We start from the raw sequence: 24,801 nt of genomic DNA on the forward strand, positions 1-24,801 counted from the left end.
CAAGGAGACCAGGGCTGATCTGGTGCAGCCTGGCTAGGTGCCCAAGGAATGCCTTCCTTGTCTTCCCATGCAGACTCTGCATTGTGAGCAAAGCCCGCCCACTGCTCACCTTGCCCATCGCAGCCACTATTAGCCTGTGGCCGAGGCCTTTTAACAGGACGGACCACCTCCTCCTCTGCCTCTAGGACATTGCCGTCCTGCGCCTCGCCCTCCTCGACAGTAACGTGCCTGTCCTCCAAAACATGAACCTGCTGGGGAGGGAGAGAGGCCCCTTTACTTATCCTCCCTGATCTGCGAGGTACGGGGACTGCCCTGGAGCTGGAGCCCCCATCACCCTGCCCCGCCTTGCGAAGGGCCCTCTCTTGTTTTCGTGCGTCATAGCGAGCCATTACAGCCCGCAACTCTGCCATTTGATCCTCCTCATCCGACGATGAGGGAGGGGAGGGGAGAGGCCAAGCTGGAACTGCCTTTTTGGCCGCCTTGCCACCCGACTTCTGGGCTTTCTTCCCCATGTCCACCCCCCTGTGAAGAAATATCCCAGTAGGGGCCCACCACCCCCTGTGTTCTAATTTTTACTGGATACGATACGAAAAGGGAGCAATCCGGAAAGAGGACGGTCGTGGCAGTGCAGCCGCCGCAGCAGTTTCCTGCCCGTCACGAGGCGACTGGAGCCCGCTGACTGAAAGTCCCCAACTCTGTAAGGCAAAAATCGCTAGGGCAGTTGAAGCCCTCAAAATGGCCGCCGGTCAAATTTTTTTTTTTAAAGTTTCAAAATGGCGGCGCGCCACGAGGCAGGCCTAAAATGGCGGCCAGCCACGAGGCGCCCCCCCAATGGCTGCCACAGTGAGGCCCCAACAGCTGCCCCTAGGCAGGGAAGCACCCGCAGCCCCCGCTATCAGGGTGCTCTAGCGCCCTGTGCCCCACGGTGCAGCCCCACGGTGCAGCAGGCAGAGCGCGCAGCAGGAGGCCCTTTGGTGTTGCCGCTCGGACAGAGCGCGCAACGGGCCACCCTTAGTGCTGGTCAATTGCAGAACGCACAGCGGGTCGCCCCCTGGGCGGCCCCTTGTCGTTGCCGCTCGGTCAGAGCGCGCAACGGGCCGCCCCGACGATGCTCGCGTTGCAGAGCGCGCAGCGGGTTGTCCCCTAGTTGCTAAAAACCGCTCACGGGGCGCGTGTCCCTCGCGCCCGGAGCGGTCTTGCAGAGCGCACAGCTCGCCCCCTTGGAGCGGTCCTGCAGAGCGCGCAGCTCGCCCCCTCGGAGAGGCCACCCACTGCCACTGTTGACGGGAGCCTGCAAGAGCGGATCACCGTGCTCCAAGCCCCGTCGTGGGGCAGCCTCTCCTCCGCTCCTGGAAAAGCAACCTGCTCGGTCGCTTCCAGGAACGGAACTGAGCTGGGTCTAGCGCCTGCGCGCTAGATCAGGCTCAGTTGTCCCACCCCCCAAGGCCAGCCAGCCAATCAGCTGGCAGCAAAGCCCTGCTGCCAGCTGATAGGGGGTTTAGCCTGGCAATCAGCGCCAGCGTGCCCATACGGGCACGCTAGCTGCCTTTCTGATTTATTCAAAATATTTATCCCATCATCTTGATCCTCTTCAGATGGGGCTGTCTTCTGTAATCAGGTCAATCTCTGAAAGAGTTTATGCAGCTTACTGAATGTGTTACAGCCAACAGCCACAAGAAAACACCTATGACAAGTGTTGCATGTAGGGATGTGTTACCAGCTATGCTCTAATACAGTGGTTCCCAAGCTGTGGATCAGAACCAAGTAGTGATTTGTGACATGATTTTTGGTGGGTTGTGAAACTGACAAGGTGATAGCTGACAAGGAAAATGTACTGAACCCTGGGGAAACTGAAACTGAACAGCACATGCCCAGTTACTCATTTGCAGAACACTCCACTTCAGCTCTTATCAAAAGCCAGGTGAAGGGGAATGCAAGGCCACTGGAATGGGCCCAATTCAATGAATGTGAAGCTCAGCAAATGCTCTAGAAGACTGTCCCCACAGTAAAAAAAAAAAAAAAAAAAGAGGCTTGAGCAGCTAGAAAAGTGAACCCCCCTCCCTTTTTTAAGTCTCATAATGCTAGGTGGAACCCAAAGGAGTGTCATTTTAAAATGTGGGTCCCAGTGCTAAGACATTTGGGAACCACTACTCTATGCACACAGTTGTGAGATCGCAGCAACTTACAGAATGAAAAAGGTTAATAACAACTGGACTAGAGCACCACCAGGCAAATGGAGAGGTATCTGGTGTACCCCTTCAGGTACCCTTTTATGTCCCAATCCTGCTCAGGTTCTTAGCAATTGTGCTAAAATAGTTTTCACTAGTGCCAAGCTCCACGGTAACTTTTTCTGTTCTCTCTAATAAGAATATTTGGATACAGTGCTGGGAGGATGTAACAGGGGCTGGGACGGGGCAGTGATGGGGGCAGGAAGTGGACAGGTAGGGTTCCAGTAGGAGCGTGGGACAAATGGGACAAAAAATAATCATTCATTCATTCATTTGGGTCATGGCAGAAAAAAAGGTTGAAGACCACTTCTTTATAGCCTGAACCAGGGCATCAGGCAAAGCCCCTTGCTAGACAATGAAAGCATGTCAGGCTGCAATTCTATCCACACAAACCTGGGAGTAAGCCCCATTGACTATAATGGTACCTACTTCTGAGTAGACATGCCCAAGATTGGGCTCTCAGTCTCTTTAATTAGGAAGAGGAGATTTTTCGCATCAAACAATCCTGTTTAGTGTGGTGGTTCTAAAGTTGCTCTAAGAGACTTTGAACTGTGGAAAACCACATTAGATGTATTTTAAATAACAAAAATACTAAGACTTTGTTTGTGAATTTAGATGCAGACCACTGTGAGAAGTGCCCAGAAGATCAATATCCAAACGAGAAGCACAATCAATGCATCTCCAAAAGACTCACTTTTTTATCATACAGAGAACCTCTGGGAGCAGCTCTGGCTTCCTTGGCTCTTTTCTTCTTGGTGATCACAGTTGTGGTGATGGGAGTCTTTGTTCTGCACTGGGACACTCCACTGGTCAAAGCAAACAACTGGAGCATCACCTGCACCCTGCTCTCCTCCTTGCTGCTTGGCTTCCTCTGCTCCTTCCTCTTCATTGGCCAGCCTGGAGCCATGTCCTGCCTTCTCTGGCAAACACTGTTTGGCCTCGTCTTCTCACTAGCAGTTTCTTGCCTGTTGGGCAAAACCATCACTGTCATTTTGGCCTTCATGGCCACCAAGCCAGGAAACAGTCTGAGGAAATGGGTAGGGAAGAGGCTGGCAACATCTGTCATCATCCTGTGTACTCTTCTTCAAGCTGGCATCTGCATTGTGTGGTTGGCCACTGCACCACCATTCCCTGAGCTGGACATGAGTTCAGAGATCAGTCAGATTATCGTGCAATGCAATGAAGGCTCAGAGAGAATGTTCTATATTGTCCTTGGTTACATGGGGGTTTTGGCTGTTATCAGCTTCACGGTGGCTTTTCTTGCCAGAAAATTGCCTGATAGTTTCAATGAAGCCAAACTTATCACTTTCAGCATGTTGATGTTTTGCAGTGTTTGGGTCTCTTTTGTCCCGACCTACCTGAGCACCAAGGGCAAATCTATGGTGGCCGTGGAGGTCTTCTCCATCTTGGCCTCCAGTGCTGCCTTGTTGGGTTGTATCTTCTTCCCCAAATGCTACATTATCATACTGAGACCTGATCTAAACACTAGAGAGCAGCTGGTAAGGAAGCAGAATGGCAGTACTTGATTACTCAGAAGTTTTCATTCTTGAACTATTTCTTTCCTGAGTGTAATTGCAGTAAAAAGAATTCCTAATTCCTATTCCTGTTTTGGTGATGTGGCAAAATGTTTTTTAGAGAATGTTTGACAACCAGCCAATAAATGTAACTAAATCTGTGCTGCAAGATTGTCTTTGATCACTTCTAGGTTAACAATCTTTCAATTCTTCTAGTAAGTTATTTTAATACAGCTCCTCATCTCATGCTTGTTCCAGGCTGCTGTGAAGTTCACAGTAGGGCAAGGCCCATTATGGTTTCAGGTATTAAGTAACTAAGAACATGTTGCATGCTTTTTGTGCTTCTTTGAATACACCTAACCTAGCATGTGCACATAGGGAAAATTCTATTTGTATGCAGAGAGACCAAAGGACAACCTTTAAAATTGAGTGTTGGGAGAGATAGAACAGACAAAAGAAAATATGTATTTCTTCACCCAGTGTGTAGTTAGTCTGTGGAACTCCTTGCCACAGGATGTGGCAATGACATCTCACCTAGATACCTTTAAGAGGGGATTGAACAAATTTCTGGAGGAAAAGTCCATCATGGGCTAGAAGCCATGATAGGTATATGCAATGTCCTGATTTTAGAAGTAGGCTACCTCAGAATGCCAGATGCAAGGAAGGGCACCAGGATGTAGGTCTCTTGTGGTTTTGTGTACTCCTGAGGCATTTGGTGTGCCACAGTGAGATACAGGAAGTTGGACTAAATGGGCCTATGGCCTGATTCAGTGGGGTTGTTCTTATGTTCTTGTTCGTATGTTATGACCAAGTTCTTATGACCAAGTGCAGCTTCCAGTAGCTCCAACTCAGTGGGTTGACATGTTAAAAGCTCCTAGGATGTGGCTTTTGTTCACAGGGTCAAATGTGCTTATAATTATGGAATGAACCAAGTTCCAGTTATGGAATGAACCAAGACCTCCCAGCAGCTTTCAGTACCATTGACCTTGGTATCTTTCTGGTCAGCTGGCTGAGTTGGGATAGGGGGCATTGTTCTGCAGTGGTTCTGCTCCTTCTTGGCTGACAGGTCCAGATGGTGATGCTGGGGTGATGCTGGGGAGATCATCCCATAGATCTCAGGTCCAGCTTTAAAACAGTGAGTTGATAAAGGCTCTTTTTGTCTTTCCTCCTGGTTTTGTATAACTGGCCAGCTGTGTACCTCACAACACAGCATACATCTGGGATGACTGCTGAATTGTTGCTCTGGTTCAGAATGTTTTGGCTACTTCTGCTGTTCTTCCTGCTGCTGTTGCCTCAGGTTTGCAGCAAGAGTCACAAATTCATGTGTGGCCAGCAGCAGAAACTTCAGCATGACATTCCGGGCTTATCATTATCATTGGGGAATTATCATTGGGGAATTTGTGTCCCTTGAAAATATGAACCTCTCTTTACATGATTTTACAGTATTTCCATTCCCCTTCACACATGGCATGTAAGTAGCCTTTTCATTTTTTTAAAGGCATTGTGTGGGAATCTTGGGTCATCCAATTACCTTAACTATGCTCTAAACCTGTGCTAAATTCAGAATGGCAAGCTGGTTCTTGCATGAATCATGATCTTTTGCCATCCTTGTGCATGGTACCTTACAACTGTTTATGCCCTGAATGGCTCAGGATATGAAAAATGAGGAAGAGGAGACATGAAAGGAAGGAGGGAGAAGACAAGAGGGGTTAAACAGAGAATGTGCTAACATAAGAACATAAGAACAGCCCCACTGGATCAGGCCATAGGCCCATCTAGTCCAGCTTCCTATATCTCACAGCGGCCCACCAAATGCCCCAGGGAGCACACCAGATAACAAGAGACCTCATCCTGGTGCCCTCCCTTGCATCTGGCATTCTGACATAACCCATTTCTAAAATCAGGAGGTTGCGCATACACATCATGGCTTGTACCCCATAATGGATTTTTCCTCCAGAAACTTGTCCAATCCCCTTTTAAAGGCGTCTAGGCTAGACGCCATCACCACATCCTGTGGCAAGGAGTTCCACAGACCGACCACACGCTGAGTAAAGAAATATTTTCTTTTGTCTGTCCAACCCGCCCAACACTCAATTTTAGTGGATGTCCCCTGGTTCTGGTATTATGTGAGAGCGTAAAGAGCATCTCCCTATCCACTCTGTCCATCCCCTGCATAATTTTGTATGTCTCAATCATGTCCCCCCTCAGGCGTATCTTTTCTAGGCTGAAGAGGCCCAAACGCCGTAGCCTTTCCTCATAAGGAAGATGCCCCAGCCCCGTAATCATCTTAGTCGCTCTCTTTTGCACCTTTTCCATTTCCACTATGTCTTTTTTGAGATGCGGCGACCAGAACTGGACACAATACTCCAGGTGTGGCCTTACCATAGATTTGTACAACGGCATTATAATACTAGCCGTTTTGTTCTCAATACCCTTCCTAATGATCCCAAGCATAGAATTGGCCTTCTTCACTGCCGCCGCACATTGGGTTGACACTTTCATCGACCTGTCCACCACCACCCCAAGATCTCTCTCCTGATCTGTCACAGACAGCTCAGAACCCATCAGCCTATATCTAAAGTTTTGATTTTTTGCCCCAATGTGCATGACTTTACACTTACTGACATTGAAGCGCATCTGCCATTTTGCTGCCCATTCTGCCAGTCTGGAGAGATCCTTCTGGAGCTCCTCACAATCACTTCTGGTCTTCACCACTCAGAAAAGTTTGGTGTCATCTGCAAACTTAGCCACTTCACTGCTCAACCCTGTCTCCAGGTCATTTATGAAGAGGTTGAAAAGCACCGGTCCCAGGACAGATCCTTGGGGCACACCGCTTTTCACCTCTCTCCATTGTGAAAATTGCCCATTGACACCCACTCTCTGCTTCCTGGCCTCCAACCAGTTCTCAATCCACGAGAGGACCTGTCCTCTAATTCCCTGACTGTGGAGTTTTTTCAGTAGCCTTTGGTGAGGGACCGTGTCAAACGCCTTCTGAAAGTCCAGATATATAATGTCCATGGGTTCTCCCGCATCCACATGCCTGTTGACCTTTTCAAAGAATTCTATAAGGTTTGTGAGGCAAGACTTACCCTTACAGAAGCCAACAACAACAACAACAACAGTATTTATATACCGCTTTTCAACAAAAAGTTCACAAAGCGGTTTACAGAGAAAATCAAATATCAAATGTCTAATGGCTCCCTGTCCCAAAAGGGCTCACAATCTAAAAAGATGCAACACCAGCAGACTGCCACTAGAACAGACAGTGCTGGGGTGAGGTGGGCCAGTTACTCTCCCCCTGCTAAATAAAAGAGGAGCACCCACTTGAAAAAGTACCTCTTAAACAGTTAGCTGAGGGACTCTCCCTCAGCAAGGCCTGTTCGTCTATGTGTTTTGAGATCCTATCTTTGATGAGGCATCAAAGTGCTATTGAGTGCTCATCAAAGTGCTCATGAGTGCTATTTCTTCTTGCGCCTGAACTGAGGCTTAATGGGAGCTATGGGGCAGAGCTGAATGTTTAAGTGAAAAGGTGGATTTATAGGACTGATCTGAAGGAAGAGTCACAGTACAGATGTCCTGGGAAGTGCTCCAGGCTTAAGGGGCAACAACGGAGAAAGGAGTCCTAAAAGTTGTTCCTCTCCCCGTTAAGGGCAGGAACACATTTGCCTCATGATGCTTGAGGTCATCCATCTGGGCCATCTGTTACTGCTCCTTCCTCCCCAAACTGAGCAATATTCTGCCTCCTGAGGTGGAGGGTAGATCCTCCCTCTTGGCCTGCAAGCCGGTCGGCTTTAGGGGGTCAAGTAGGAATACTTTGCTCTTAGATGATTGGCTGCTGTGGAAGTTGTTTTTTTGCCCTCTTTCTTTCTCCCTCCACACTGATGGAGAGGGGGCAGAGGGTTACTTAGCCAGGGCAGTCACAAATGGCATGGACAGTGGAGGATGGAGGGTTTAAGATCAGGGATTGTGTGACCCCCTGAGGACAACAAGTGATGAAAGGCCCCCCAGACCAGTTTTCAGAAGCTGCTCAGCTCAAGGATAAAGGCTGGGGACTCTTGCTCTGGATTTGCAAAGCAAACCTCATTGGGCTGATCAGCTTACAGTGGGAAGTGCAACAAGCTTCCTCAACCCCCTTTTCAGGGGTGGACACTGAGAAATCGTTATTGGCATTTGACAATATAAAGCTTGGAGTCAGGATGGGATGACTTCAAAGGGAGAAAAGACAGTAGCCGGCTGTCTCCTGTCACTACAGTGGGAATTTAAGATAGCAATCCTATGCACATTTTCTTGAGAGTAAGACTCATTGAAGACAGTGGGATCTACGATTGTACTTCTAAGTAGACAAGCATAGGATTGTGCTCTAAACATGATTGAAAGGACCACCCACTGCAGGGAATTTTTGAATTGGTTATTTACGCGTAATATAATATAATTTAATTCATTTAATTGTTATTTAATAAACTGCGGTCCTGCCATTTTATAAGAACCTTGACTTCTGTGATTTATTGGGGATATGCAGGCAATTCATATAGCAAACCACAATTTTGTGGAAATATGAAAACTTTCCCCATCTTTTGAAAACAAGTCTTGAGATTCTTAGTGTTTTGTGGATAATGTTAATGTCATGGAACACCCTCGAGCACCCTGTGTGCTTAGCAAGCAGAACAGGGAACACACGGGCCATTATATGGAACGAAAATGTAGTTGTTCTTCTGATACATAGAATAGGACTACGTTTACAAAAAAACACAGATGCACACATTGCAGGTTCGTGCCTAAAAACTACCAGCATGCCCTTGCACTTCTCTTTGCCATTAATGAGATCAACAAGAATGCCAAGCTGATGCCCAACACCACGCTGGGACACGTTGGACAATTCTTTTAATTCAAGAAGAACCTCTTGGAACACTCTGGAACTCCTCTTCAGCAAAGTGAAACTTTCCAATTACAACTGTGTCAGGGGGAAGAAGTTAATGGCTGCGATTGGTGGGCTCACTTCTCAAAACTCCATGCAGATGGCCAACATCTTGAATGCCTACAAAATCCCAAAAGGTATGTGTCTTCACAGGCATGTTTCTTCACAGGTTTGCACTTTCAATGCAGAGAAGCAGAGATCTGCTTCCAGTGCCCTACCTGTGCCCCCTCCAAATGTGGAAGTTGACATGACTATTTCGCAGAAGCTGCTGTCAATACAAATTCCTGTGGGCTTCTTGGAATGAGAGAGCCATGGCTTAATGTGCCCATTCTAAACAGCTTGCTTCACCTCATGTCCAGAGGTTGATCGCACTGTAGATTAAGCCACGAGTCAATGGGATTCTCCTCACTCTTGATTTGCTTTTTTCCCCGGGTAGAATTGTGACCGTATCAGTGGATCAGGAACAGGATCATTTCCTCTGAATGTGAAAAGTAATTCTCTGTTTAATAATGAAGGAATATGTTTCTTACTTTAAAAGTATTTCTCTACCTCACTAGCTGAACTATGGCACTTTTGACCCCATGTTGAGCGATAAAATCTAGTTCCCCCTTTTCACCCGGATGATTTCAAACGAAAGCCTTCAGTATACTGCAATAGTTCAGTTATTAAATCATTTTGGATGGAATTGGATTGGCCTTTTCATATCAGATGATAACAATGGAGAAAAATTTCACCGAACGCTGACTCCGAGGCTCTTTTAGAAAAATATTTGTGTTGCTTTTACACAATTGATTCCTACATTAAGAAGTTACAAATCAGAGAGCCTCATAAATAGTTTTAAAAAAATTCCTTACAGTCTCTGGCAAAACAAAAAACACAGTTTTATGGTTGTCTATGGGGATCATGTGTCTTTACACGTTTTACAGTTTGTTCTGGAATATTTTGAATTTCGTGCAAAGTTGCCTTTGGAGAAAGTTTGGATCACAGTTGCTCAGTGGGATTTAAGAACTGTTTTTACTCTGGACAGATTTACAGCAAAAACTCTCAATGGCTCCTTGTCCTTTTCACTCCAAACAAACATTGTGCCAGGATTTAAGGACTTCCTTAAGACCATCAATCCATACCACTCTCAAATTTGTTGTGTAAAACAGTTCTGGAGTATTGTATTCCTGTGTTCAATCCCCATGAATGACCTCAATATTGTAGACAGAAACAAGTGCACTGGGGTGGAGAAGCTGGAGAGCCTGCCTGGCACTCTCTTTGAGATGGAAATGACTGCACTAAGATACAGTATGTACAATGCTGTGTATGCTGTAGGAAATGCTCTCCATGCCATGTATTCTTCCCAATCCATTCGGAAAGCATTTTGGAATGGAGAGAGAAAGAATCCTCTGAATGTTCCACCTTGGCAGGTAAGACAAAACATCTCTTAGTTACACCTCAACCTCCACCAGTCAGCTACTTGGCAAGTGCAGGCACTTGCTGATTGAACTCGCCTTTAAGGGAGCTGGAGGGAGAAGTTTCATTCCTAATATAAGTAACCTCTGGTTTCCCAGACTGAGTTGCATGTTTGTACTTAAATGTGAATGTGAGAGAAGCTGTTCAGTGTTCTGAAGGTTCTTTCTGCTCCACATCAATTGCCACACACATTCCAAGCAACTGCAGGGAGAAGGGGTAGAGGTGGCTGGCCTGTGTTTACCACACACCATAAAATGACTTTAGTTAAGATGGGATTTCTGTCACTAAGAAGGACCTGTAGCCATCGTTAGCACAGGCATAAAGCAACAAGACAGGAAAAGAACCTAAAAAACAAGTCTAAACAAAGTAGGAGAGAGCAATCCGCAAGGCCACAAACAAACTCCTCCTTGGGGTGGGGACCCTCACCTAGACACCCACTATTCCTATTTAATTAGCTCACATGCTGCTGCCTCTGCAGTACATACAACTAAAATATGTTTGGTTTTTTGAATAATCCTGCAGGCAGTGTAGTGGTTGAAATGATCAGGAGAGAAAGAAGGATTCGGTCATCAGGAACATTCCAGTTACTCCTTAGAACTGAAAACCATCTTGGGTGCCCACCCATATCAGGAACATCTGAAGAGTAATTTAGGGGCTCCATCAGTGTTCAAGCCCAATATAGCTTCACTTCAAGAGAATCAGGTTCTGAGCATTAAACCGCCCTTTAGAGCCACCAATGCAGACACTTCCTGAGAACCGTGGGGTTCCATGCATCCCTAACTTTATGAAAGCAAACCGCCTTGCAAATTCAGGTTTGGGTATGATAGAAGAGTGGCAAGCTGCTTAGACAGGGCTGACGTTACATCACATTACACAAAAATAACCTGAACCCAATTCTTGTGACTTATCACGGATGGTCAGTGCTTTCTCCTGGAATTCAGTTCCACCCCATTCAAATAAAACTTAATATCTAGAAAATATGTATTTGAAGGAAGGACCATTTTAACATAAGAACATAAGAGCAGCCCCACTGGGTCAGGCCATGGGCCCATCTAGTCCAGCTTCCTGCATCATATAGAGGCCCACCAAGGTTTTAACTGAGTTTGTAAACATTTTCTCCTCTAGTCTAGCTTCATTCATTCCTAAGAAATGTCCATTTTAATAACAGTGCAGGGGAAGACCATGTTTGTGAATTTTAGATGCAGACCAGTGTGAGAAATACCCAGAAGATCAGTATCCAAATGAGAAGCACGATCAATGCATCCACAAAAGAATCACATATTTATCCTACGGAGAACCTCTGGGAGCAGCGCTGGCTTCCTTGGCTCTTTTCTTCTCAGTGATCACAGTTGTGGTGACAGGAATCTTTGTTCTGCACTGGGACACTCCATTGGTCAAAGCAAACAATTGGAGGATCACCTGCACCCTGCTCTCCTCCCTGCTGCTTGGCTTCCTCTGCTCCTTCCTCTTTGTTGGCCAGCCTGGAGCCATGTCCTGCCTTCTCCGGCAAACACCGTTTGCTCTCATCTTCTCACTAGCAGTTTCTTGCCTGTTGGGCAAAACCATCACTGTCATTTTGGCCTTCATGGCCATCAAGCCAGGAAACAGGATGAGAAAATGGATGGGGAGGAGACTGGCAGCATCGGTCATTGTTCTCTGTACTCTCATTCAAACGGGCATCTGTGCTGTGTGGCTAGCAATGTCTCCCCCATTCCCAGAGTTGGACATGAACTCTAAGGCTGATCAGATCATAGCACAATGCAATGAAGGCTCAGATGTCATGTTCTATGTAGTCCTTAGTTACATGGGGTTTCTGGCTATCATCAGCTTCACGGTGGCGTTTCTGGCCAGAAAGTTGCCAGACACCTTTAACAAAGCCAAGCCGATCACTTTCAGCATGTTGGTCTTTTGCAGTGTTTGGATCTCTTTTGTCCCAACCTACTTGAGCACCAAGGGGAAATACGTGGTGGCTGTGGAAGTCTTCTCCATCTTGGCTTCCAGTGGTGGGTTGTTGGGTTGCATCTTCCTCCTCAAATGCTACATTATCATACTGAGACCTGATCTAAACACTAGAGAGCAGCTAGTAAGGAAACAGAATGGCAGGACTTGATTTCTCAGAAGTTTTCATTCTTGAACTATTTCTTTCTTGAGTGCAATTGCAGCGAATAGAATTCCTCATTCCTATTCCTTTTTTGGTGATGTGGGAAGATATTTATTAGAGAGTGGTTGACATCTAGCCAATAAATGTGACCAAAGCATTGCTGTAGGTTTTCTTTGGTTGCTTCCAACTCAGCCATATTTCAAACTATCCACTAAGTTTTATCTCCTGGTTTCACCAGGCTGCTGCGAAGTTCACTGTAGGTAAGATCCACTATGGCTTCAGGTCCTCTTACTAAGTTATTATCTAGCTTATGAACTGTGAACAGTCATCATGATGTATATATAATTGTTAAAGATGCTATTTTTCTGATGATAACAAAATAAAAACACAGAACACTGCTTTCTGCATTTCTCATTTTTGAAAACAAAACAAAAAAACACCCAAAATCTGAAAAAAATAACATGGTTTTCTAAAAACTCTAAGTATTGGTCACTGCAGGCTTGTTGGGATGGACTGGGGTTGAACCAAAAAGAGAGTGCACAAAGGCAGCGGTGTGTCACAGAAGACAAAACGAAAGCTACTACATACAAACTGGGCACAAAAACATTCTACACAAAATGTGAATTTAGAAGAAAAAAAAAAGTTGAGAAAATGGAGGAATTTCACATCTCAGTCCTAAGCATGTTGACTCAGAAATGAGTCTCATTACAGTCAATGGGGCTTAATCCATCAGATTCACTTCGGAAACACAACCAGGTAAAGGGCAGCACAATCTTAACTTGCCCTGGAACGGGGAGGCGAGGAGACGTGCCCCGTATCCAGCACGGGTTTGGGGCTGAAAGTGGCTCAGCTCGGAGCAAGGGGAACCACTTCCCCTTAGTCTGGGTAGAGCTGCTTCAGCCCCAATCAGTCTACTCGAATCTGCACCACCTAAAGAGGTGGCGCAGATCCGAGCAGCCTAGAGATGTCCTAGGTTGCTCAGAAGCCATTTTACAACCGAAGAATTCTGTTCCCCTGTAGGAAATGTCTGCATGTAACATCCCAATTCTGGATAGGACTGAGCTGTAAATCTGACCCAATGAAGAACAGGAATGGCCTATGTTCCTATCTGCAGTGGAAGATATTGTGAGGAGATAGGACGTGGTGTCTGCAGTGGCCCTTTGCTCTGGTGAATCTGGGAAATACGGGGTTAAAACCTGAGCTGTCAGCAGTGGGTGTGCTGCACAGCTGAAGCCACCAGAGGCAACAAGGCCTTTAGGGACAAAAGTGGTACCTGGAGGTTAGAGAGGCTGTGGGTAGTAGAAGGAGCAGAAGGGTGGGGGAAGGATTGACTAGATCAGGGGTGTCCAAACTTCACATCATCTCTCTGACACTGTGTTCGGGGCCAGGAAAAAAAGAATTAATTTCTATTTCAAATTTGAATAAATTTACATAAATTTGCATAAATAAATATATTAGAGATGTAACTTATGAATGAATTACATAAATAAATACATTAGAGATGTAGAGATGAATGAATGAAGGTCTTGCAGTAGCTCAAGGCCCATAAAAGGCCTTGCACAAAGCAAGGCTAGCCTTTTCTTCACTGCCGCTGCTGCATCACAGACATGAAACAGCAAGCAATGGAGGGAACCCTCATTCCATAGCTTACGCAAGTGGTTGAACTGTCGCCCTCAGGCTGAGAGCAGTTGCATCGGGCCAGCATGGGCTCCATCAAGTCTCTGGAGGGTCAGAATCTCATTGGAGACAGGGGGCTCCCTGTGGGCTGGATTGGGAGTCCCCGAGGGCTGCAGGTGGCCCCCAGGTCAGGGTTTGGGCACCCCTGGACTAGATGACTGACATACTCACTGACCTGGCGAATGGACTGACCAACGGACCTGCTGATTATTTAAGGGACTGGCTAACTGTTTAATAGACCTGCTAACTGGCTGGCTGGCAGAGTGACAGACTGGTGAATGGGCAACAGCGGACTATTGGAACTGTGATGGCTGAAGACCTCTAGTTGGTGGAGAACTGGGGGACTAATTAGCTTAAAAGCCACCTAACTTCTCTGGAAAGTTTGGAGGGGGGACTTGAGCAAGACAATATCCCACAAACATGTTTTCTTCAGTTGTGCAGGGATGTGAGAACCATGGAAAACTTCATTAACTGCCCTGTAATTATCAGTACCTCTGGGATGCAAATCTCATTCCTGTTGAGGCCCCACTGGTAGCAGGAGGCCAGCTGTAAAAGTCATAACTCATTCTGTGCTGCACAGATCACTTAAAGATCCTTTTCAAGCCACAGAGATTTGGGAAGCGAAATAAATGTACCCAGGTAAGGCTCTGTCCAGGGAAGCTCTGATATATCACCCCTTAGACTTCAGGTCCAGCTTTGAAAGTTTGATGAGTTGATAAAGCCTCCTTTTGTCTTTTCTCCTGGTTTTTTATAACTGGCCAGCTGTGTACCTCACAACACAGGTCCGTAACTGGGATGGTTGCAGAATTGTTGCTCCGGGTCAGAATGATTTGGCTACTTCTGCTGTTCCTTCTGCTATTGCTACCTCATGCTTGCAGCAAGAGTCACAAATCCATGTGTGGCCAGCAGCAAAAGGGTCAGCAAGACTTTCCCGGCTCCAGAGAGGACATTATCATTGGGGAATTCGTATCCATCGCAAAAAACAGCCTTCCTTTACATGACTTTACAGTCGTTCCACGCCTCAACATGTATGGCCTGTAAGTAGCCTTTTCATTTTTCAAAGGCTTGTGTGGGGATCTTTGATCAGCTAGTCATAATCATGGTGCCCCCAAACCATTCCAGGCTAAATTCAGAGTGCTGGCTGATTCATGGGTGAATCATGTTCTTCTGCCAACCATGTGCATGATAACTTTCAATTGATTATGACCTGAGTGGCTCAGGGTAGGAAAAAAAAAGAAGAAAAAGAGACAAGAAAGAAAGGAGGGATAAGCTAAGAGGGGCTAAAAGGGGAAGCATTAGCTGTTTCTCCATGTGCCTGAACTGAGAATATGTGACGTACATGAGAATATGGGGCCTAAGGGCTGGTGCTGAACGTTTCAATGAAAAGGTCAGTTTTTAAAACGGATCTGAAGAAAAGGTCACCACGCAGATAACCTGGGAAGAGCTCCAGGCTTAAGGAGCAACCAGGGCAAAAAAAGCGATGTCAACCATTAGGTTGTTCCACTGTCCTTTTAGGGCAGGAACACATTTGCCTCATGATGCTTGAGGCCATCCATTTGGGCCATCCATTACTGCTCCTTCCTCCCCAAACTGAGTAGCATTCTGGCTCCTGAGATGGAAGGCAGGTCCTCCCTCTTGCCTGTGAGCTGGTTGCTTTCAGGGGCCTGAGTAGGAACATTTTGCTCTTAGATTACTGACTGCTCCCCCCCCTTTCTTTCTCCATCCACACTGATGGAGAGGGGGCAGGTGGTTACTTAGCCAGGGCAGTCACAATTGGCAAAACAGTGCAGGATGGGTGGCTTAGGATTAGGAATGATGTGAACCCGAAGACAAGCAAGTAGTCCCAAACCAGTTTCCAATTGTTGCTGAGCTTGGGGAGCAGGCTGGGGTCTCTTGATCCAGTTTGCAAAGCAAACCTCATTGGGTTGCCCGGATTGAACCCAATGCAACCCTATTTCCTCGTCCCCCTTTTCAGAGGTTGACACTGAGAAACCGTTATTGGCATTTGACAATATAAAGCTTGGAGTCAGGATGGGATAGCTTCAAAAGGAGAAAAGACAGTAGCCAGCTGTCTCCTCCAACATGGGAGCCAGCATTAAACTGGGAATTTATATGTTAAAGGAAGTAAAACCCACTGCAGGGTATGTTTGAATTGGTTATATGCACTGTTTAATAAATTGTGGCCCTGACATATTATGTGCCTTGATTTCTGTGACTTATTGGGATGTGTGTAGGCAATTCATAAAGCAAACCACGGTTTAATGTAAAAAGTAAACCTTTCCCAGTCTTTTGAAAACAAATTTTGAGACTGTCAGTGTTTTGTGGAGAGTGTTAATGTCATGGAATATGCATTGTTTAATAAATTGAGACCCTACCATCTTATAAGTGCCTTGTCTTCTGTGGTATATTGGGGGGTACAGAGGCAATTTTCACTCATCTTTGAATACAAGTCTTGAGACTCTCAGTGTTTTGTGGAGGGCATTAATGTAATGGAACACATTCCAGAACCCTGTGTGTGTGTCACAAGTAGGACAGAGAACACTCGACCTGGGCTTATTTAAAAAAAACAAAAACAACTCACCACATGCAGCAAAGTATACCTCAGTGGGGCTGTTATATGAAAAGAAAATGCACTTGTCCCTCTGATACATAGAGTAAGACTACATTATAAAAAAAATACCCACATTGCAGGTTAGTGCTTAAATACTACCAGCATGCCCTTGCATTTCTCTTTGCCATTAATGAGATCAACAAGAATGCCAAGCTGATGCCCAACGCCACGCTGGGACACCAGATATGGGACAATTCTTTTGATTTAAGAGAAACCACTTGGAACACTCTGGATTTCCTCTTCAGCAAAACCACACTCAATTACAACTGTGTCAGGGGGAAGAAGTTAATGGCTGCGATTGGTGGGCTCACTTCTCAAAACTCCATGCAGATGGCCAACATCTTGAATGCCTACAAAATCCCACAGGTATGTGTCTTCATAGGCATGTTTCTTCACAGGTGTGCACTTTCAATGCAGAGAAGCGGAGATCTGCTTCCAGTGCCCTACCTGTGCCCCCTCCAAATGTGGAAGTTGACATGACTACTTAGCAGAAGCTGCTGTCAATACAAATTCCTGTGGGCTTCTTGGAGTGCTAGGGCCATGGCCTTATAGTGCACATTCTAATATGGTTTGCTTCACCTCAGGTACAGAGCATGACCCACTGTACTTTAAGCCATGAGTCAATGGGTTTCCTCTCATTCTGGCTTAGCATTCACTCCCTGGTTAAACTCCGTGTGTGTATCAGTGGTCGCTGCTTCAATGGCAAGTTTTTGATAAGAAGGATATATTTGTTGCAGTACTGTTTTCTCTGAATGGAAGAAGTAATACACTGTTTAATAAAGAAGGAATATATTTCTTTTTAAAAAAAATATTTGTCTCCTTAACTAGCTGAGCTATGGTGCTTTTGACCCCATGTTGGGTGATAAAGTTCAGTTCCCCCTTTTCACCCGGATGATTCCAAATGAAAGCCTTCAGTATGCTGGAATTGTTCAGTTACTAAATCATTTTGGATGGAATTGGATTGGCCTTTTCATATCAGATGACGACAGTGGAGAAAAATTTCACAGAACGCTGAAAGCGAGGCTCCTCCAGAAAAATATATGTGTTGCATTTACACAATTGATTCCCACATTCAGAGGTTTTGAATCGGAGAATTTCATTAATAGTATTACAAAATTTCCTTACGGTCTGTGGCGGAACAAAAAACACAGTGTGGTGGTTGTCTATGGGGATAATGTGTCTTTATACATTGCACAGTTTGTTCTAGAACATTTTGAATTTCGAGGAAAGTTGCCTTTGGAGAAAGTTTGGATCACAGCTGCTCAGTGGGATTTCACAGCTGTGTTTTCTCAGAGTAGATTTACAGCAAAAACCCTCAATGGCTCCTTGTCCTTCTCTCTCCACACAAACGTTGTGCCAGGATTTAAGGACTTCCTTAAGACCATCAATCCATATGAGTCTCAAATAGATTATGTCAAATTGTTCTGGTGTACTGCGTTCCTCTGTTCAATCCCCATCAAGGACCTGAATATGCCTGGCAGAAACAACTGCACTGGGGTGGAGCAGCTGGAGAGCCTCCCTGGCACTCTCTTTGAGATGGAAATGACTGCTCTGAGCTACAGCATGTACAATGCTGTGTATGCTGTGGCACATGCTCTCCATGCCATGTATTCTTCCCAAGCCAGTCAGAAAGCCATTAGGAATGGAGAGAGAAAGAATCTTCTGAATGTTCAGCCATGGCAGGTGAGACCTCTTACAGCCCAATCCTATGGCCACTGGCACCGCCAGGCTGGCACCGCACCGCTGGCTGCAAAATGGCTACCTCTGCATCCAGCAGCCCTGCAGACGCCACTGGAGGTCTCATCGGGGGAAGGGAACATATGTCCCCTTCCACAACTAAGGGCGCAGACCCCGCAATGGGACAACTGCAAACTGCAGCAGCTGTTTTGCTGGTGCAGACTTGAGAACCTCCGTGTCTTTTCAGCCCAACCTGGAGGATAGGATCTAGTGGAGGAGGTCTCCGCTGGCACCACCTCCATCCCAACCAAGCCCCTCCCCCACTCCACCTTCCCCCGGCCCCTGAACGCCTCTCCCTGCTCTGAACAGCAGCAACGCCAGCTGGTGGTGCCACTTACTGCCAGCCAGCATCCTTCTGATGCTGGGCCCAGTGCCAACTGGCATTGGCCTGTCGCTTTATGGCACATTTACAACAGCTAGCACCAGGGCTGGAGCTCAGTGCCGGTGCTAAAGCCCTATAGGATGGGGCTCTTAGTTACATCTCAACCAGGTGTTTAGTGAGTGTAGGCAACTGCTGATTGAACTCACCATTCCTAGGTCCTTGAGAGCTGTAGCATATGAACAGGGTGACTGCCCACCTCGGCACCAGGTACCAGGTTGCAGTGGGTTGCCCAAAAGGCCACCCCAAGTTGTTTAAATTTAATTTTTTGTTTCAGCTTATTTTTCAATTGTTTATTGGTATGATTATGTATACAAAGATACAAAATTATATACAAATATACAAACATAAAATTTATGTGTGTTTTGACAGACAGAGTTAATTTAACCAATATTTGTTTTTCAATATGCTCTTTCCAGTTCCGCTGTGCCTGATGAGTTCCAAGCCATTGCAGGGAAGAGAGGAAGACTGGGTGGTGTTGGCAGCTCACAGCCCAATCCTAACTGCCTTTTCGGTGCCGGTGCAGCCATCCCAATGGAGAGTGCACTGCATCCTGTGGTGGGGAGGCTGTCATGGTAGCCTCCTCAAGGGAAGGGTATGTTTGTTCCCTTACCTCGTGACTGCATGGCAGCTGCATTGGGGTTGGAAAGTTGGTTAGGATTAGGCTCTCAGTCAATTATTAGGTGGACGTTCATGATGTCTTGAGGCTTGTCTCCATGCAGGGCTTCCCTGACCCTCAGAACGTTTACAAGGGCATAAAACCGTCACTTCCAGTTTCCTTCCAGAAACAAGATGTTGCATTAAAATAACTGTAGAAGGCATTCTGAGGATTGAGGAGGCCACGCACATCCTCCCTGGCCTTCAGAATACCCTCTGGATGTGACCAGAAGGTCCAGGTCGGGCTACCCAGAGAGTTCAGAACCTGTGGATAGTCAAATCCATGGACAAAAACGGCTGACCCATATATATACCTGACTTGCAAATTCTATCTATCTATCTATCTATCTATCTATCTATCTATCTATCTATCTATCTATCTATCTATCTATCTATCTATCTATCTATCTATCTATGAGAACAATGAAAGAGTGGCAAATTCATTAGGCATGTCTAACAATCACATGACATACCAGAAAAATAACCTGAAGCCACTTCTCATGACATACCCCAGACTGTAATTTTCTTTTCCATGTAATCTAGTTCTACTCCTATGGTACAAAAGTTAATATTGCAAATTCATATTTTCAGGACAGATAAATTTCTCTGAGTCTTTGCCATTTGCCCCAGTTTGTAAATTTTTTCTACTCAAGTTCTGGATATACAGAGACAAGTTTTATATGAAGCTGCCCTTAAGGTTTGCTCCCCTCTTTATTTCCAGCTCCCACTTTCTTTTGGTCTAAGGCCAGACTATTTAAGCTTGCTTGAGCGTCCTCAAGATTGCCAGGCCGTTACGCTGGCTAGATGGAATGTTCTGCTGGGTAGGTTCAGTGGATCAGCTGGTAATGTCAGAGAGTATATGTGTAAGTAGGTGCTACTGAATCTGTGTAGCACTTTATTTCAGTGGGACTGGTATCGGGATGTTCATTTACACTATTTAGATCCAATCCTTTCTCATTTTTTGGGTTGGATGGAGGAGGATAAAATCTATTATCTGATAAGGAGAGTAAATAAGGAGAAACACAAAGTTTGCTAAACATAGTAATTTAATTATCCAGAGGCAGTGTAAATTGAGTGTATCTAACTCTGATGCTCCCAGCATATAGTCCAGGGTAAGACTTTGATTTTTCTCTTTTGATTCTTTTTATTTGTACTCTGTTTCTATTATGTATACCTATAAAGATTTTGAACTTGAACATGTAAATGTTTCCTCTAATCCAGCTTCACTCGTTCCTAAGAAATGTCCGTTTTAATAACAGTGCAGGGGAAGAACTCTTTTTCAACGCAAGCGGGGATCTGACAGCTGGGTATGACGTTATCAACACGATGACGTTCCCCAATCAATCCTTCAAGAGTGTTCGTGTTGGAGGTCTGGACCCACAGGCACCATCAGGCAACAAATTTTCTATTAATGAAAGTGCCATTGTGTGGAACCCACAGTTTCAGCAGGTGTGAACAGTTTATTATTATTATTATTATTATTATTATTATTATTATTATTATTATTATTATTATTATTATTATTGTTATTGTTATTGTTATTGTTATTGTTATTAACTTGGAATATAAATTATCAGGAAAAAGATAGTGAAGCTTTTGTCCTCAGTTGTGACACTGAAAAGTGAAGCATGTATGGAGACAATTCTTATTGCCATAGGTACCACTGAATCATATAGAGCCCTAGTCATGCACTCATAGGGCCCGATCCAAACTGGGCCTTGGGCTAGCACATGTCCCTTGCACCGGCCCAAGACTGTAGCAAAAGTGCCATAAAGCACTTTTGCGATGACCTAAGTGGGGTTAGGTGGCACATGGACATGCTCTAATACTTCTCCTTATGAAGGGACAAGGCTGAGCATTATAGCAGGGAGGAGAGACCAGCTTCCTTCCATCTTAATCTAATTTCTCTTATGGTTATCTTTAGACACTGCCCCGTGCTCGATGTGTCAAGAGCTGCCACCCTGGATTCAGCAGGATTGTTCAGCAGGGGAAACAAGTGTGTTGTTATGACTGTGTCCTGTGCCCTGCAGGGAGGATTTCAGTCCAGAAGGGTAAGTACAGGAGCTAATGTTATTATGCCCCTGTACAATGTGATGGTAAGACCACAGCTGGTGAATTGCACCCAGTTCTGCTTGCCACATCTCAGAAAGGATATAGTGGACCTGGCAAAGGTGCAGAAAAGAGGGAACAAAATAATTAGTAGACTGGGGCATTCCCACTTATTAGAATAGGCTAAAACTTTTGGGGCTCTTCACTCTAGAAAGAAGGCACCTGAAAGGGGTCATGTTTGAAACATATAACCTTATTCATGGTATGAACAGAGTGTATTGAGGGAAATTTTTTTTCCCCCTCATACAACAACAGACCCATGGGGCATCTACTAAAATTGTCTCGTGGGTGAGTTTGAATAGGAAAAAGGAATATTTCTTTACGCAGTGTGTTATTAATATGCGGAACTCCTGTCCATATGTTGTTGTGATGGCACTTGGCCTAGATGCCTTTAAAACGGGTCTGAAAAATGTATGCAGGGATAATCCATTACAGGTTACAAGTCATGATGATTGTATGCAACCTCCACGTTTAGACATAGCTGATCTCCAATGTTAGGTACAAGGGAGTGGCAATAGGATATGGCTGACCTGTTGTCTTGTGTGCACCCAGAAGCATCTGTTTGCCCACAGAGAGGTAAAGGAATCTGGACAAGATGGCCTTTGTCCTGATCCAGCAAGCCTCTTCTTATGTTATGCATAAGTGTGAAAGCAATAGCTGGGATGTGAGACTGCGGCTGTGTCTGTGTCCTCTATAGCCAGAACCAGGGCTACAGGGAAAACGTGAGCTTCTTGGTGGACTGTGAAAGCACTCCAGTCTCTTTCAAAAGGATGGATAGTTTTTCCCATCAAACAATCCCATTTAGTGTGGTGGTTCAAAAGTTGCTCTAAGGGGCTTTGAACAGTGGAATCAGAGTTATTATAAATTGTAAAAGAATACTAAGAACATGTTTGTGAATTTTAGATGCAGACCAGTGTGAGAAATGCCCAGAAGACCAGTATCCAAATGAGAAGCACGATCAATGCATCCCCAAAAGAATCACATATTTATCCTACGGAGAACCTCTGGGAGCAGCACTGGCTGCCTTGGCTCTTTTCTTCTCGGTGATCACAGTTGTGGTGATGGGAGTCTTTGTTCTGCACTGGGACACTCCATTGGTCAAAGCGAACAATTGGAGGATCACCTGCACCCTGCTCTCCTCCTTGCTGCTCGGCTTCCTCTGCTCCTTCCTCTTTGTTGGCCAGCCTGGAACAATGTCCTGCCTTCTCCGGCAAACACTGTTTGGCCTCATCTTCTCGGTAGCTATTTCCTGCATGTTGGGCAAAACCATCACTGTTGTTTTGGCCTTCATGGCCACCAAGCCAGGAAACAGTCTGAGGAAATGGGTAGGGAAGAGGCTGGCGACATCTGTCATCGTCCTCTGTTCTCTCCTTCAAGCTGGCATCTGTGTAGTGTGGTTGGCCACTGCACCACCATTCCCTGAGCTGGACATGAGTTCAGAGATCGGTCAGATTATTGTGCAATGCAATGAAGGCTCAGAGAGAATGTTCTATATTGTCCTTGGCTACATGGGGGTTTTGGCTGTTATCAGCTTCACGGTGGCTTTTCTTGCCAGAAAATTGCCTGATAGTTTCAATGAAGCCAAACTGATCACTTTCAGCATGCTGGTCTTTTGCAGCGTTTGGGTGTCATTTGTCCCCTCGTACTCGAGCACCAAGGGGAAATATATGGTGGCTGTGGAGGTTTTCACCATCTTGGCCTCCAGTGCTGGCTTGTTGGGCTGCATCTTCTTCCCAAAGTCCTACATTATTGTCCTGAGACCTGATCTAAACACCAGAGAGCAGCTGGTACGGAAAAAAGAATGACTTTATTTCATTTGCCAGAGGTTTTCATTTTTCAGCTGTTTCTTTCCTGATCTCTTGTAATCTCAGTGAAAGGAATTCCTTGCTCCTATCTCTGTTTTAACAATGTGGAAAGATGTTTAGCAGAAAATGGTGGACATTCAGCTTGTAAATGTGACCAAAGTTTTGCTGCAATATAGCACTGACCAAAAAAAACCAAAAATCCGTATGTATATATGACTCAACTTTTGCCTGTCTGTAGTTAATAGGTTTTTTTCCCCCAAATTCTCCATCTTCCATGTTGTTGCTTTTGGACATCTCCACATTAGTCTCCTCTCATACCATTGACTGCATTTTTTGATATGTCTGCTAGATTCATTGTTAGACTGCTCTGTTGAGAAGATGAGGGTGGAGTAAGACCCAGTGTGGCTTTTGTCAGGACCCAAATGGGTCCTGAGCATGGCCATTCTTAAGAAGCCTTTCCTAGTCTGCCAGTACTGCTGTTCTGAGGAATTTCTTGTGTGCTTCCAAAACCAACCTGATAAGGGCTGAGGAGATGTAGAAACTATTCAAGGATTCAGCTGTGACTGTAAAATTGCAAAGATATGCAATCAGACAAGATAATGGTGAAGCAAGTTCATTGGCCATTCATCTTGACCCAAAAACAATGTGGTAATTTTGCTCCAGGCTTCAAGATTGTAACTGTGACATCCTTTTCCAAGGCTACAACCAGCCTTGATGATACGCTCTGTGTACTTGCCTCTCTGTGTGTTTGAGGGGTCTCAGAAGAGTCTCAGTGGCAGGACGTTATCTGTTACTGTTCTGTCTAAATAAAGCTGCTGTACTGTGAATCTAAATGTATTACTATCCACAGAGACAGGGATGATCTGGCTGCTTTCTTGCTCACAAAAGGGGGGCACCTCTGCAGAGTGACAGGGAAACCTGTGGGGAAGGGGTTGGCCCCTCTCTGGCTCCCATAGCCCATTTGTAACACTTTGAATCCTAATCCTTTGTAACACTTTGAATCCTAATGCTGAAACAAATCTCAGCACCACCCCTATGTATTACTAACAAATCCAGAGAACAAGTTAGCCAGTTCTTAATATTTTTTTTTGCAAGGTGTTTCCCAGTCGTGTGTAGACTAGCTCACTTGTGATCAACTAGATTTTCAAGATTCAAGACTCAAGGTCCTGCTACTGCTACCCCAGTCTCTATCATTCTGCAGTTCTCTACTACCCCATTCCTTGTTCAGGAATTTTTGTCTTTTTTTTACTCATGCTCAACTACTTGCACTTCTTTCGTTCAATACAAACATTGGGGTACTAACAAGGGGACACCAGGTGAATAGTGGCCTTTGTGCCACCCTACAAACTGTCCTACCAATGACTTGTCACCATCTGCTTGCTAGCTTTGCGCACAAGGGGCTGCACTAATCACAGTCCTCCAAATTAAATAAGGTATGGGTGGTATCGTGAATGGTCCTCATCATGAGGAAGATGAGGAGGGCACAAAGGCTCCACTGCTATTTCTGGTAAAGCACCAAGTGAAGAGAATTTGGGGAACATTTCTTCCCACCAGCTACAAGTGGTGGTGGAACTGGAGCATGAGGATAAATGTGTGAACTAGTGCATGTG

The 24,801-nt window shown here is 45.4% G+C and overlaps 2 protein-coding genes across 2 annotated transcripts; both read left to right on the plus strand.

The window, feature by feature from the left end:
- The first annotated feature begins 8,751 nt into the window (after positions 1 to 8,751).
- On the plus strand, positions 8,752 to 12,225 carry LOC136654047 (vomeronasal type-2 receptor 26-like). The gene is made up of 2 exons (XM_066630907.1): positions 8,752 to 8,794; positions 11,315 to 12,225. The coding sequence occupies exons 1-2, from the start codon at positions 8,752 to 8,754 to the stop codon at positions 12,223 to 12,225; spliced, it is 954 nt and encodes a 317-aa protein (XP_066487004.1).
- A 2,562-nt stretch (positions 12,226 to 14,787) lies between these two features.
- On the plus strand, positions 14,788 to 23,191 carry LOC136654048 (vomeronasal type-2 receptor 26-like). Its single transcript, XM_066630908.1, has 5 exons — positions 14,788 to 14,930; positions 16,585 to 16,870; positions 20,499 to 20,726; positions 21,202 to 21,328; positions 22,290 to 23,191. Exons 1-5 carry the CDS (start codon positions 14,788 to 14,790, stop codon positions 23,189 to 23,191), a joined length of 1,686 nt encoding a protein of 561 aa, XP_066487005.1.
- The last annotated feature ends 1,610 nt before the right edge of the window (positions 23,192 to 24,801 follow it).

This window comes from Tiliqua scincoides, chromosome 5 (assembly GCF_035046505.1).
Source record: "Tiliqua scincoides isolate rTilSci1 chromosome 5, rTilSci1.hap2, whole genome shotgun sequence".
NCBI lineage: Eukaryota > Metazoa > Chordata > Lepidosauria > Squamata > Scincidae > Tiliqua > Tiliqua scincoides.

What these genes read in the sequence shown, in the direction of transcription:
- LOC136654048 (XM_066630908.1), top strand. Translation starts at nt 14,788, where the DNA reads ATGTGTGGCCAGCAGCAAAAGGGTCAGCAAGACTTTCCCGGCTCCAGA. An exon ending in CGCCTCAACATGTATGGCCT is followed by an intron (nt 14,931 to 16,584) that starts GTAAGTAGCCTT and finishes CCCACATTGCAG; the next exon opens with GTTAGTGCTTAAATACTACC. An exon ending in GGAACCCACAGTTTCAGCAG is followed by an intron (nt 20,727 to 21,201) that starts GTGTGAACAGTT and finishes GGTTATCTTTAG; the next exon opens with ACACTGCCCCGTGCTCGATG.
- LOC136654047 (XM_066630907.1), top strand. Translation starts at nt 8,752, where the DNA reads ATGCAGATGGCCAACATCTTGAATGCCTACAAAATCCCAAAAG. An exon ending in TGCCTACAAAATCCCAAAAG is followed by an intron (nt 8,795 to 11,314) that starts GTATGTGTCTTC and finishes TGTGAATTTTAG; the next exon opens with ATGCAGACCAGTGTGAGAAA.